The sequence below is a fragment of the Pristiophorus japonicus genome, chromosome 27 (genome assembly GCF_044704955.1).
Source record: "Pristiophorus japonicus isolate sPriJap1 chromosome 27, sPriJap1.hap1, whole genome shotgun sequence".
Taxonomy (NCBI): Eukaryota; Metazoa; Chordata; class Chondrichthyes; family Pristiophoridae; genus Pristiophorus; species Pristiophorus japonicus.
Genome location: NC_092003.1, coordinates 5,926,753 through 5,942,024, shown reverse-complemented (window position 1 = coordinate 5,942,024; position 15,272 = coordinate 5,926,753). Strand labels below are relative to the sequence as shown.

General features: G+C 47.1%; 1 protein-coding gene across 2 annotated transcripts in view; it reads left to right on the top strand.

The window, feature by feature from the left end:
- The window catches only part of LOC139239438 (acylphosphatase-2-like), a 104,969-nt gene that overhangs the window by 62,196 nt on the left and 27,501 nt on the right, over positions 1–15,272 (top strand). For both annotated transcript variants that reach the window (XM_070868171.1, XM_070868172.1), the window contains exon 4: positions 11,095–11,204. In XM_070868171.1, the coding sequence (XP_070724272.1) occupies positions 11,095–11,204 (110 nt within the window). The remainder of the gene's footprint in view (positions 1–11,094; positions 11,205–15,272) is intronic.

Here is a 15,272-nt window from a genome sequence, read left to right as displayed (position 1 = left end):
TGATTTAGACGAAGGGATTAAATGTAGTATCTCCAAATTTGCGGATGACACTAAGTTGGGTGGCAGCGTGAGCTGCGAAGAGGATGCTATGAGGCTGCAGAATGACTTGGATAGGTTAGGTGAGTAGGCAAATGCATGGCAGATGAAGTATAATGTGCATAAATGTGAGGTTATCCACTTTGGTGGTAAAAACAGAGAGACAGACTATTATCTGAATGGTCACAGATTAGGAAAAGGGGAGGTGCAATGAGACCAGGGTGTCATGGTACATCAGTCATTGAAGGTTGGCATGCAGGTACAGCAGGCGGTTAAGAAAGCAAATGGCATGTTGGCCTTCATAGCGAGGGGATTTGAGTACAGGGGCAGGGAGGTGTTACTACAGTTGTACAGGGCCTTGGTGAGGCCAAACCTGGAGTATTGTGTACAGTTTTTGTCTCCTAACTTGAGGAAGGACATTCTTTCTATTGAGGGAGTGCAGCGAAGGTTCACCAGACTGATTCCCGGCATGGCGGGAGTGACATATTAAGAAAGATTGGATCAACTGGGCTTGTATTCACTGGAGTTCAGAAGAATGAGAGGTGATCTCATAGAAACGTTTAAAAATCTGATGGGTTTAGACAGGTTAGATGCAGGAAGAATGTTCCCAATGTTGGGGAAGTCCAGAACCAGGGGTCACAGTCTAAGGATAAGGGGTAAGCCATTTAGAACCGAGATGAGGAGAAACTTCTTCACCCAGAGAGTGGTGAACCTGTGGAATTCTCTACCACAGAAAGTAGTTGAGGCCAATTCACTAAATATATTCAAAAAGGAGTTAGATGTAGTCCTTACTACTAGGGGGATCAAGGGGTATGGCGAGAAAGCAGGAATAGGGTACTGAAGTTGCATGTTCAACCATGAACTCATTGAATGGTGGTGCAGGCTTGAAGGGCCGAATGGCCTACTCCTGCACCTATTTTCTATGTTTCTAACATCTGTGGTTGGGAAAATGTTGGAGTCCATTATTAAAGAAGCAGTAGCAGGACATTTGTAAAAGCAAATTTTCGGTCAGGCAGAGTCAGCATGGATTTATGAAGGGGAAGTCATGTTTGACAAATTTGCTCGAGTTCTTTGAGGATGTAACAAAGAGGGTGAATAAGGGGGAACCAGTGGATGTGGTGCATTTGGACTTCCAGAAGGCGTTTTACAAGGTGCCACATAAAAGGTTACTGCACAAGATAAAAGTTCACGGGGTTGGGGGTAATATATTAGCATGGATCGAGGATTGGCTAACTAACAGAGAACAGAGAGTCGGGATAAATGGTTCATTCTCTGGTTGGCAACCAGTAACTAGTGGGGTGCCGCAGGGATCAGTGCTGGGACCCCAACTATTTACAATCTATATTAACGACTTGGAAGAAGGGACTGAGTATAACGTAGCCAAGTTTGCTGACGATACAAAGATGGGAGGAAAAGCAATGTGTGAGGAGGGCACAAGAAATCTGCAAAAGGACATAGACAGGCTAAGTGAGTGGGCAAAAATTTAGCAGATGGAGTATAATGTTGGAAAGTGTGAGGTCATGCACTTTGGCAGAAAAAAAATCAAAGAGCAAGTTACTATTTAAATGGAGAAAGATTGCAAAGTGCCACAGTACAGCAGGACCTGGGGGTACTTGTGCATGAAACACAAAAGGATAGTATGCAGGTATAGCAGGTGATCAGGAAGGCCAATGGTATCTTGGCCTTTATTGCAAAGGGGATGGAGTATAAAAGCAGGGAAGTCTTGCTACAGCTGTATAAGGTATTGGTGAGGACACACCTGGAATACTGTGTGGAGTTTTGGTTTCTATATTTACAAAAGTATATACTTGCTTTGGAGGTAGTTCAGAGAAGGTTTACTCGGTTGAGTCTGGGGATGAGGGGCTTGACTTATGAGGAAAGGTTGAGGAGGTTGGGCCTCTACTCAGTGGAATTCAGAAGAATGAGAGGGGAACATCGAAACGTATAAGATTATGAGGGGCCTTGACAAGGTGGATGCAGAGAGGATGTTTCCACTGATGGGGGAAACTAGAACTAGAGGGCATGATCTTAGAATAAGGGGCCGCCCATTTAAAACTGAGATGAGGAGAAATTTCTTCTCTCAGAGGGTTGTAAATCTGTGGAACTTGCTGCCTCAAAGAGCTGTGGAAGCTGGGACATTGAATAAATTTAAAACAGAAATAGACAGTTTCTTAAACGATAAGGGGAGAAGGGGTTATGGGGAATAGGCGTGGAAGTGGAGCTGAGTCCATGATCAGATCAACCATGATCTTATTAAATGGCGGAGCAGGTTTGAGGGGCTGTATGGCCTCTTCCTGTTCCTATTTCTTATGTTCTTATGTCGAAGAAATTTCTCCTCATCTCAGTTTTAAATGGGTGGCCATTAGTCTAAGATCATGCCCTCTAGTTCTAGTCTCCCCTATCAGTGCAAACATCCTCTCTGCATCCACCTTGTCATGGCCCCTCATAATTGTATACGTTTTGATAAGATCAACGCTCATTCTTCTGAATTCCAATGAGTAGAGGCCCAACCCATTCAACCTTTCCTCATAAGACAACCCCCTCATCTCCGGAATCAACCGAGTGAACTTTCTCTGAACTGCCTCCAAAGCAAGTATATCCTTTTGTAAATATGGAAACCAAAACTGCACGCAGTACTCCAGGTGTGGCCTCACCAATACCCTGTATAACTGTAGCAAGACTTCCCTGCTTTTATACTCCATCTCCTTTGCAATAAAGGCCAAGATTCCATTGGCCTTCCCGATCACCTGCTATACCTGCATACTATCCTTTTGTGTTTCATGCACAAGTACCCCCAGGTCCCGCTGTACTGCGGCACTTTGCAATCTTTCTCCATTTAAATAATAACTTGCTCTTTGATTTTTTTTCTGCCAAAGTGCATGACCTCACACTTTCCAACATTATACTCCATCTGCTAAATTATTGCCCACTCACTTAGCCTGTCTATGTCCTTTTGCAGATATTTTGTGTCCTCCTCACACATTGTTTTTCTTCCCATCTTTGTATCGTCAGCAAATTTGGCTACGTTACACTCGGTCCCTTCTTCCAAGTCGTTAATGTAGATACGGCGCTTAATCCACTCCCACAGCCCATCCGACCCAGGAGAGGTAACCCAGACCTGCTGGACACAAGTATCCTGGTGGATGTCAACCCGTTGCTGCAGTTTCCATTCGCCGGGAGCGTGGTCTGATCAGAGGTGGTAGTGCTATCATGAAGTCAAAGGCTCACTCCATATGTGAAGCAAGGATTCAGGTAGTTGGACACATCAAGGGGCATGGTAGAAAATAATCCAGCCAAAGTCTTGTGCATCTTTTGCGTATGCTGCATGCTGCACCACTTCGCAGTCCTACGAAGAGTCAATGTTGATGATCCAGAGGAATGTGGTCCTGAACATACGCGAGGATATAACATACAGGAGGCTGATGCGGCAGCTGAACCACCTTTGCCTGTTGCGAGAGCCGCTCCCCCACTCCCATTGAGAAGATCTTCTCATGAACCTCCCTTCTTAGATGTTCAACTTTCTCTCAACACTGTTTCGCCTCTTCCTGAACAGACAAAAATATGATTCCTGCCTTCTGCTGATGGTCCTTCCAGAACCACAGGCCCAAATTTGCCCAGGAGTTGCTCCATTTTTTTTTGGAGCAACTTGATTTTTCTGGAGTATCTTAAAAATCCCCATTCTGCACATTTAATTTGCGACAGTGTAAGTGAGTTAGTTAGGATTTTTTTTTAGTTTCGTTTTTTTTTCAAAAGGGGGCGTTACCAGCCACCTATGCCTGCTTTGGCCATTAAAGCCAGTTTGGACAGTTAATAGTTGCTCCAAGCTAACTTAGGCCAGTGTATGTGGCCGCACAGAAAAACCTTGCGGAGTTAAGAAATCAGCGCAGGTAGCCAGAGATGGTGCGGCAGGGAGGGAAGTGGAGAGGACCTTGCAAAGCACTAAACACCTTCACAACAACATTCAAGAAGCATAAAAACCATCAATAATAAATTTTTTAAAATAAATAAAAAATAAAACTTATGTCCTAACTTCATAACTCGGCCTGGGAAGTCAGCGGGCCGGCCGGTGCGGGAGGCCACTCGGCCAGGGATAGGGGCGGGAGAACGCACTGGCAGGCAGGAGAACTCAGAGAATGCACCGGCAAGCCCTTCGGCCAGGGCTAGGGGCGGGAGAACGCACCGGCAGGAGAATGCACCAGCAAGCCCATTCCAGCCGCGGCCGCACCAGACAGCGAGAAATGGCCGATCGTAGTTTTCCACCCGCTGGCTGGTTGGCTGGCTGCTCCACTTTTAACCGGCTGGCCAAGCTGGCTTCCGAAGAAAGGCGCTCGACTTGCCGGACCCCCTTCCATCCAGCAACAATGACTGCCCGGCATCGGGTCCCATGCTGCAGAGGAGCTACTGCGCATGCGCGACACCTCCAGTGCGCATGTGTTGAGCTGCCGGCACTCTTTTGAGCGCAGGGCCCTAGCTCCGCCCCCCACTGTAATTGCAACCCTGCGCCAAGCACAGGGACAGTTGACAGAGCGGGGAGACTACGGCGATATCCTTTCGGCGCCATTTTGAGAGTAGAAAGTCAGTGCACCTCACGTAAGTGCGGCGAAAAAAACCAGAGGGCCAAATTTGGGCCCCACAACAGCACAAGAGGTGGAGATAGACAGAATTTAGAACGATAAGGGAGTCATGGGTTATGGGGAGTTGGCAGGAAAGTGGAGTTGAGGCAAAGCTCAGATCAGTCATGATCTTACTGAATGGTGGAGCAGGCTCGAGGGGCCAAATGGTAACTCCTGCTCCTATTTCTTATGTGCACTCTTTGGACACCGTACAGCTGAAGTGTCACTAAGTTCTATTGCACTGAATGAGATCAGTGTATGGTTATTCTTTGTCATCCTTTCCCTTGTTGATAATGCATGACCGATCTACTATACAGGAGGGTAGGAAAAAGAGTGGGAGAGCGATAGTGATAGGGGATTCAATTGTAAGGGGAATAGATAGGCGTTTCTGCGGCCGCAACCGAGACTCCAGGATGATGGTATGTTGCCTCCCTGGTGCAAGGGTCAAGGATGTCTCGGAGTGGGTGCAGGACATTCTGAAAAGGGAGGGTGAACAGCCAGTTGTCGTGATGCATATAGGTACCAACGATATAGGTAAAAAAAGCGGGATGAGGTCTTACAAGACGAATTTAGGGAGCTAGGAGTTAAATTAAAAAGTAGGACCTCAAAAGTAGTAATCTCAGGATTGCTACCAGTGCCACGTGCTAGTCAGAGTAGGAATCACAGGATAGCTCAGATGAATACGTGGCTTGAGAAATGGTGCAGAAGGGAGGGATTCAAATTCCTGGAACATTGGAACCGGTTCTGGGGGAGGTGGGATCAGTACAAACTGGACGGTCTGCACCTGGGCAGGATCGGAACCAGTGTCCTAGGGGGAGTGTTTGCTCGTGCTGTTGGGGAAGAGTTAAACTAATATGGCAGGGGGATGGGAACCTATGCAGCGAGACAGAGGGAAATAGAAAGGGCGGCAGAAGCAAAAGATAGAAAGGAGATGAGTAAAAGTGGAGGGCAGGGAATTCCAAGGCAAAAAGCAAAAAGGGCCACATTACAGCAAAATTCAAAAGGGGCAAAGTGTGTTAAAAAGACAAGCCTGAAGGCTCTGTGCCTCAATGCGAGGAGTATTCGGAATAAGGTGGACGAATTAACTGCGCAGATAGCAGTTAACGGATACGATGTGATTGGCATCACGGAGACATGGCTCCAGGGTGACCAAGGCTGGGAACTCAACATCCAGGGGTATTCAGCATTTAGGAAGGATAGACAGAAAGGAAAAGGAGGCGGGGTGGTGTTGCTGATTAAAGAGGAAATCAGTGCAATTGTAAGGAAGGACATTAGCCTGGATGATGTGGAATCGGTATGGGTAGAGCTGCGGAATTCCAAAGGGCAGAAAACGCGAGTGGGAGTTGTGTATAGACCACTAAATAGTAGTAGTGAGGTTGGGGACAGCATCAAACAAGAAATAAGGGATGCGTGCAATAAAGGTACAGCAGTACTCATGGGCGACTTTAATCTACATAGAGATTGGGCTAACCTAACTGGTAGCAATGCGGTGGAGGAGGATTTCCTGGAGTGTATTAGGGATGGTTTTCTAGACCAATATGTCGGGGAACCAACCAGGGAGCTGGCCATCCTAGACTGGGTGATGTGTAATGAGAAGGGACTAATTAGCAATCTTGTTGTGTGAGGCCCTTTGGGGAAAAGTGACCATAATATGGTAGAATTCTTTATTAAGACTCCATCTTAATAAGTTAATTCGGAAACTAGGGTCCTGAACTTAAGGAAAGGTAACTTTGACAGTATGAGGTGTGAATTGGCTGGAATAAACTGGCAGAGGATACTTAGAGGGTTGATGGTGGATAAGCAATGGCAAACATTTAAAGATCACATGGATGAACTTCAGCAATTGTACATCCCTGTCTGGAGTAAAAATAAAACTGGGAAGGTGGCTCAACCATGGCTAACAAGGGAAATTAAGGATAGTGTTAAAATCAAGGAAGAGGCATTTAAATTGGCTAGGAAAAGCAACAAACCTGAGGACTGGGAGAAATTTAGAATTCAACAGAGGAGGACTAAGGGTTTAATTAAGAAGGGGAAAATAGAGTACGAGAGGAAGCTTGCAGGGAACATAAAAACTGACTGCAAAAGCTTCTATATATATGTGAAGAGAAAAAGATTAGTAAAGACAAATGTAGGTCCCTTGCAGTTGGATTCAGGTGAATTTATAATGGGGAACAAAGAAATGGAAGACCAATTGAACCAATACTTTGGGTCTGTCTTCACAAAGGAAGATACAAATAACCTTTCGGAAGTACTAGGGGACAGTGGGTCTAGTGAGAATGAGGAACTGAAAGATATCCTTATTAGGCGGGAAATTGTGTTAGGGAAATTGATGGAATTAAAGGCTGATAAATCCCCGGGTCCTGATAGTCTGCATCCCAGAGTACTTAAGGAAATGGCCCTAGAAATAGTGGATGCATTGGTGATCATTTTCCAACAATCTATCGACTCTGGATCAGTTCTACTGAACTGGGGGGTAGCTAATGTAACCCCACTTTTTAAAAAAGGAGGGAGAGAGAAAACAGGTAATTATAGACCGGTTAGCCTGACATCAGTAGTGTGGAAAATGTTGGAATCAATCATTAAGGATGAAATAGCAGCCCATTTGGAAAGCAGTGACAGGATCGGTCCGAGTGAGCATGGATTTAAGAAAGGGAAATCATGCTTGACGACTCTTCTGGAATTTTTTGAGGATGTAACTAGTAGAGTTGACAAGGGAGAACCAGTGGATGTGGTGTATTTGGACTTTCAAAAGGCTTTTGACAAGGTCCCGCACAAGAGATTGGTGTGCAAAATCAAAGCGCATGGTATTGGGGGTAATGTACTGACGTGGATAGAGAACTGGTTGGCAGACAGGAAGCAGAGAGTCGGGATAAACAGGTCCTTTTCAGAATGGCAGGCAGTTACTGGTGGGGTGCCGCAGGGCTCAGTGCTAGGACCCCAGCTCTTTACAATATACATTAACGATTTTGATGAAGGAATAGAGTGTAATATCTCCAAGTTTGCGGATGACACTAAACTGGGTGGCGGTGTGAGCTGTGAGGGGGACGCTAAGAGGCTGCAGGGTGACTTGGACAGATTAGGTGAGTGGGCAAATACATGGCAGATGCAGTATAATGTGGATAAATGTGAGGTTATCCATTTTGAGGGCAAAAACACGAAGGCAGAATATTATCTGAATGGCGGCAGACTAGAAAAAGGGAAGGTGCAACGAGACCTGGGTGTCATGGTTCATCAGTCACTGAAAGTGAGCACGCAGGTACAGCAGGTGGTAAAGAAGGCAAATGGTATGTTGGCCTTCATAGCTAGGGGATTTGAACATAGGAGCAGGGAGGTCTTACTGCAGTTGTACAGGGACTTAGTGAGGCCTCACCTGGAATATTGTGTTCAGTTTTGGTCTCCTAATCTGAGGAAGGACGTTCTTGCTATTGAGGGAGTGCAGCGAAGGTTCACCAGACTAATTCCAGGGATGGCTGGGCTGTCATATGAGGAGAGACTGGATCAACTGGGCCTTTATTCACTGGAGTTTAGAAGGATGAGAGGGGATCTCATAGAATCATATAAGATTCTGACGGGACTGGACAGGTTAGATGTGGGAAGAATGTTCTCGATGTTGGGGAAGTCCAGAACCAGGGGACACAGTCTTAGGATAAGGGGTAGGCCATTTAGGACTGAGATGAGGAGAAACTTCTTCACTCAGAGAGTTGTTGATCTGTGGAATTTCCTGCCGCAGAGAGCTGTTGAGGCCAGTTCATTGGATATATTCAAGAGGGAGTTCGATATGGCCCTTACGGTTAAGGGGATCAAGGGGTATGGAGAGAAAGCAGGAAAGGGGTACTGAAGGAATGATCAGCCATGATCTTATTGAATGGCAGTGCAGGCTCGAAGGGCCGAATGGCCTTCTCCTGCACCTATTTTCTATGTTTCCATATTTCTATACAATTGAATGTTCCTGCAGTGGCACTGAGGGGTAGCTGGCTGCAGTTTGCCATGACAGGCTCCTGACATTGAAGGAGCCTCCTGCCCTGGTGAGTAGAGGCTTGAGATGGTCCTCCTCCCAACTATGAGCTTCCGGCCACATATCCGCGGCATTACTAAAACCTCTTACTTCCACCTCCATAACGTTGCCTGTCTCCACCCCTGCCTCAGCTCATCTGCTACTGAAGCCCTCATCCATGCCTTTGTTACCTCTGGACTTGACTACTCCTACGCATTTCTGGCTGTCCTCCCACATTCTACTCCGCGTAAACTAGAGGTGATCCAAAACTTGCACCAAGTCCCGCTCACCCATCACCCCCTGTGCTCACTGGCCTACATTGACATTCAGTTAAGCAACGCCTCAATTTCAAAATTCTCATCCTTGTTTACAAATCCCTCCATGGCCTTGCCCCTCCCTATCTCTGTAATCTCCTCCAGCCCCACAAACTCCCCGAGATGTCTGCACTCCTCTAATTCTACCCTCTTGAGCATCCCTGATTATAATCGCTCCACCATTGGTGGCCGTGCCTTCAGCTACCTGGGCCTCAAGCAACATCACTAAAACAGATGATCTGGTCATTAAAGCGCCTTGAGATGTCTGGTGGTCGTGAAAGGTGCTATATAAATGCAAGTCTTCTTTTCCTTGTTAGTGTGCCGTTGGATCGCTTCTGCACAATTGTTGCGACATCGTTCATCACAGGGACAGACGCTTCGCTGCACGTTGAAAATTCCTGGGTCTGATAAATGGGTCATTACCACGGACTGGTATCTCTTTCCCCAGGCCCATTGAGGGCTTGCTGTCTTTCTGGAGGAAGAATGGCTTCTGATTCTTCGAAGGAGCTTCAGCTTGGGTTTGACGGGGGAATGATGATCAGAGTACTGTCCTCCTGAGGAGTTCCAGCTTTGCTGTGCTGTCAGCCAGCAGTCAAGTAACTGAGACCAGGCCAGTCTGGTTGACCTCCTGAACGTTGGCCTTTCATGCAGCGGGAGCTGCGGGCTCCCCTGTTAATTGCAGCCAACCAACAGTCAGCAACTGAACGCGTTCCAACCCCATGTCAACCAAACTAAGACGGAGTGCAGATTGTATTTCAGCACAAGCTCACAGTCAACAACAGTCAGAGTAGATTATAACCGAGTGTCCACCTTACTCACATTGTCCCGTTTCCATTTGTGACAGTCTCAGAAGCCTCTTGGCTGCCCCGTGTCCTAACTCACATTGAGTCCCGCTCACCCATCACCCCCTGTGCTCACTGACCCCGTGTCCTAACTCGCACCGAGTCCCGCTCACCCATTACCCCCTGTGCTCGCTGCCCCGTGTCCAAACTCGCACCGAGTCTCGCTCATCCATCAACCCCTGTGCTCACTGCCCTGTGTTCTAACTCGCACCGAGTCCCGCTCACCCATCACCCCCTGTGCTCGCTGCCCCGTGTCCTAACTCATACCGAGTCCCGCTCACCCATCACCACCCCTGTGCTCGCTGCCCTGTGTCGTAACTCACACCAAGTCCCGCTCACCCATCACCCCCTGTGCTCACTACCCTGTGTCCTAACTCGCACCGACTCCTGCTCACCCATCACCCTCTGTGCTCGCTGGCCCGTGTCCTAACTCGCACCGAGTCCCGCTCACCCATCACCCCCTGTGCTCGCTGTCCTGTGTCTTAACTCGCACCCAGTCCCACTCACCCATCACCCCGTGTCCTAACTCGCACCGAGTCCCACTCACCCATCACCTCCTGTGCTCGCCGACCTACATTGGCTCCCGGTCCGGCAACGCCTCGATTTCAAAATTCTCATCCCTGTTTACAAATCCCTCCATGGTCTCGCCCCTCCGTATCTCTGTAATCCCCTCCAGCCCCACAACCCCCCGAGATGTCTGCACCTCTCTAATTCTGCCCTCTTGGGCATGCCTGATTATAATCCCTCAACCATCGGTGGCTGTGCCTTCTGCTGCCTGGGCCCCAAGCTCTGGAACTCCCTCCCTAAACCTCTCCACCTCTCTACCTCTCTTTCCTCCTTCAAGAGGCTCCTTAAAACCTCCCTCTGTGACCAAGGGCCACCTGCGCTAATTTCTACTTATGTGGCTCGGTGTCAATTTAAAAAAAATCTCATAATACTCCTACGAAAGGCTTTGGGACGTTTCGCTACGTTAAAGGCGCTATATAAATACAAGGTGTCGTTTTTGTTATTGAAACACCACCAAGCAGGAATCCTGCACACCATGCAGGCCTCAGGAAGTTTGGGCTCACAGATCGGCACCACTCCATACACATGGATCATCGAGCCTCCGCGATGCCCGAGTTGTCAGACAGTGTGTAAATAATGAGACGACCCTATATATATATATATATAAATAGAATATTGTATTTTACACATTGTGTTTTGAATAAACAGTCTGTCTCCCCCCCACCGCGCTGTGTTGCCTTGCACTCTTAACGGTAATATTTTATCCTTTGAATTTTTTTTTGTTTCAGTACACTGAGGAACAGGCCAGGAAGCTGGGCCTGGTTGGCTGGGTGAAGAATACAGCAGGAGGCACAGTGACGGGACAGGTGCAGGGACCCGTTGCAAAAGTCAACTTTATGTAAGTAGCATGAGGTGGAAACGTTGCAATATCTTTGAGATTTGAATTGGGTGGCCCCATACACCGATATATCGATTGTGAATATGAACAGAGAAGCAACAACAGGGCTGTTGCTGTATACTAATTTTTAAAAAACACATTTTCTGCGATGATAGCACCGTTGTCCTTTGGATGACTGACACTGGTTTTCATACATTCGGATAAGGGTTCACCAGGAGTAGTGTGAGCATTTGTAAAGGGGAGTGTGTCCGTATTTGTGGGTAGTGTTGGGGAGTAGGTCAATATCTTCGGGAAGTTCTGGGGAGTGCATCCTTGCGTTCGGCTTTACAGCCAATAAAGTACTTTTGGAGTGCAGTCACTGTTGTAATGTGGGAAATGCAGCAGCCAATTTGCGCACAGCAAGCTCCGACACACAGCAATGTGATAATGACCAGATAATCTGTTTTTATTATGTTGATTGAGGGATAAATATTGTCCAGGACACCGGGGATAACCCCCCTGCTCTTCTTCAAAATAGTGCCATGGGATCTTTTACATCCAGTTGAGAGGGCAGATGGGGCCTCGGTTTAACATCTCATCCGAAAGATGGCAGCTCCGACAGTGCGACGCTCCCTCAGTACTGCCCCAACGACAGTGCAGCGCTCCATCAGTACTGCCCCTACGACAGTGCGGCGCTCCCTCAGTACTGCCCCTCTAACAGTGCGGGGCTCCCTCAGTACTGCCCCTCCGACAATGCAGCACTCCCTCGGTATTGCACTGGAGTGTCAGCCTAGATTTATGTGCTCAAGTCTCTGGAGTGGGATTTGAACCCACAACCTTCTGATTCAGAGGTGAGAGTGTGCTCTCCACTGAGCCATAGCTGACACTCCATTTTGTCATAAAAACCCATCTGGTTCACTAATGCCCTTTAGGGAAGGAAATCTGCCGGCCTTACCCGGTCTGGCCTATTTGTGACTCCAGACGCACAGCAATGTGGTTGACTCTTAACCGCCCTCAGCTGTATTCAAGAAGTTCGCTCGCCCTCACCTTCTCGAGGACAGTTAGGGATAGGCAATAAATGCTGGCCTTGCCTGCGACGCCCATATCATGTGAACGAATAAAAAGAAAAGGACGCCTGCTTAGGGTTGGGGTGTGGCAAAAGTAGCAGTTACGTTACAGCATCAGTGACGTAAGTAATTGGCTAATGATACAAGTGCCCTATTTAAATTGTGCCCCTCAAGAGCATCCAATCAGCTAAAGTTTCTAGAAGAAATTAATGCTCTTCATCGAAGTTTAATTACTTCATCAATTAGATTAAAGGAGAAAATTAACAAACCTGTGCTTTGGACATTGCTAAATTCTGTACTCCTTTCTTTTGGACACTTCCAGATCTTTTTAAAGATTTGTCCTTTCTCGCACAATAAACTAGGGCAGTTGTGCTATTTTTAAAAGACCATTTAGCATGAACTCGGAAATTCACTGGGGGCAGGTGTGTGAATGAGGTCAGGTTATAAATGTTCTCCGTTCGCGGAATTGAAAGCTGTGTTCTACTAAAGCTGCCACGATAGCTGATTCCTCAAGGCGGAAGTTGCACATTCACAGATACGATCCAGCTCGTGTTGCGAACCTGTTACAGGTGGAGTGTGACACGCGAGTGACTGAGGGGCTGAGAGAATTCTTTCAAATTAAATGGAAGGCCTACCAGCACGGGATCGAGTAAAAGAACGAAAGAAAGACTTGCATTTATATAGCCCCTTTCACACATTACAGCCAATTAAGTACTTTTGGAGTGTGGTCACTGTTGTAATGTGGGACACACGGCAGCCAATTTGCACACAGCAAGCTCCCACACACAGCAATGTGATAATGACCAGATCATCTGTTTTTAATGATGTTGATTGAGGGATGAATATTGGCCAGGACACCGGGGAGAACTCCCCTGCTCTTTGAAATAGTGCCATGGGATCTTTTACATCCACCTGAGAGAGCAGATTGGGCCTTAGTTTAACATCTCATCTGAAAGGTAGCACCTCCGACAGTGTGGTGCTCCCTCAGCACTGCCCCTCTGACAGTGCGGCGTTCCCTCAGCCTAGATTTCTGTGCTCAAGTCCCTGGAGTGGGATTTGAACCCGCAACCTTCTGACTCAGAGGTGAGTGTGCTACCCACTGGGCCACAGCTAACACTAGCAGTACTAGAGGACACACAGATTTAAGGTGATTGGCAGAAGAACCAAAGGCGACATGAGGTAAAACCTTTTCACCATCGAGTGATTAGGATCTGGAATGCGCTGCATAAAAGGGCGGTGGAGGCAGACACAATCATGGTTTGCAAAAGAGAATTGGATAAGTACCTTGTTATATATGTATACTATAGATATACTCTCTGTGTAGTCACTGTATAGTTGCATAAGATGGAGACTTGTTTACCGGAGGTACCATCAACAAGGTTTACACTGTACACACTATGCTGGCACCACCAGAGGGTGCAACTGGTGGAGGCCCGGGGGTCACCTGTACACCACAGGTACCCAGTTATAAAAGGGAGTCCACCATGTGGTATCCTCACTCTGGAGTTATATTGAATGGACTAAGGTCACTACTGTTCAAGTACAATACTTTGCCTCTTGGAGTCATTCTCAGAGCATCTAAAGACATAACATACCTGAAGGGAAAAAAAATTGCAGGGCTACGGGGAAAGGGTGGGGCAGCAGGACTAGCTGAAGTGCTCTTGCAGAGAGCTGGCACAGGCTTGATGGACCAAGTGGCCTCCTTCTGTGCTGCTACCATTCTATGATTCTCTCAAGATAGGGCATTAATGTGTACAAGTGCCAGAGTTGCCTGGTGCACTGCTGTTGTGGGTTAATGCGCTAAGTTTATAACCTGGAAGCTAGATAGTGTGCTTTGCTGTGGGGTGTTCAGTCTTGGGAGCAGGGGTGGGAAGGGAAGAGTTCAGAATAACTCAACAGTGAGCCCCTGAACAACACGAGCAACTTCTGCAAAGTGGCTCTCACTGTCCTATCACCCCAGATACTGCACAATGGGGGAAGCTGCTTTACTAAAATGATAAGTATTAAGTTTTTAAAAACTGGGAGAAGCAGTTGCAAGCTTATTATTCCGGCCTATTGTTTTTGCAGATGTCATCTCCCTTGTGTGTGAGCCGCATTTTGTGTGACTGATCGAGCCAACCTAGTTTCCCTCTTTGCCTTTCTCTCTTGTTGAATCGGGAACAAGACTGACTGACATTACTTTGCTGCTGTCTGTTGGGCTTGTGTTATTTTTGCACCTCGCCATCTCATGATTAATGCCGATGTTTTGAAATTGTTTTATTTTGGGAGCTGCATCTTTGGAGTTGGTATGGCGATCACGTTCTCGGTTACATTATTCGTGACCTTCCTTGAAAAGATGTTCTGTCTGTCACTAAAAACTTTCATAAGCCCTTCAAGAAGCACCAGGAGGCTGGTTACTCAGCATTTAATTCCCTGCTGTGAATGGCACTCCTCTCCTTTACTTTTGGCCTTGAGCCGAGAGTGCCATTTGTCAGTTTTACAGGCGAACGTGGGATTATTGTACTTGGACTAGTGGCTTTTCTCCCACACGAGTGTTCCTTGTTGTGCTGACCTCTGGTGATTGAATCTGTCGGTTTTATATCCATAGCTCAGATCGTCACTCAGAGGGTTATGAAGCTTTGGAATTCCAATCCCTAAAGGGCTGTGGATGCTGGTCGTTGAGTATAGTCAAGGCTGAGATCGATAGGTTTCTGCACTCTAGGGGAATCAAGGGATATGAGGATTGGGGGGGGAAGTGGAGTTGAGGTAGAAGATCAGCCATGATCTTATTGAATGGCAGAGTAGGCTTGAGGGACCATAGGGCCTACTCCTGCTCCTAATGCTTATGCTCGTATAACAGTCTAAGTTGCTTATAATGAAATCAATACATATCATTACGTCATGTGCGTGTTAAGATTCAAAAGATATTTGACTATTTGGCCTCAAAGGGATTTTTGATCAGTTTATATTAGGATGATGCTTTTGGGGATGCAGATGAGCAGAGTGTCATGTATGTAACCACAATGTAACACCACTGTATTAC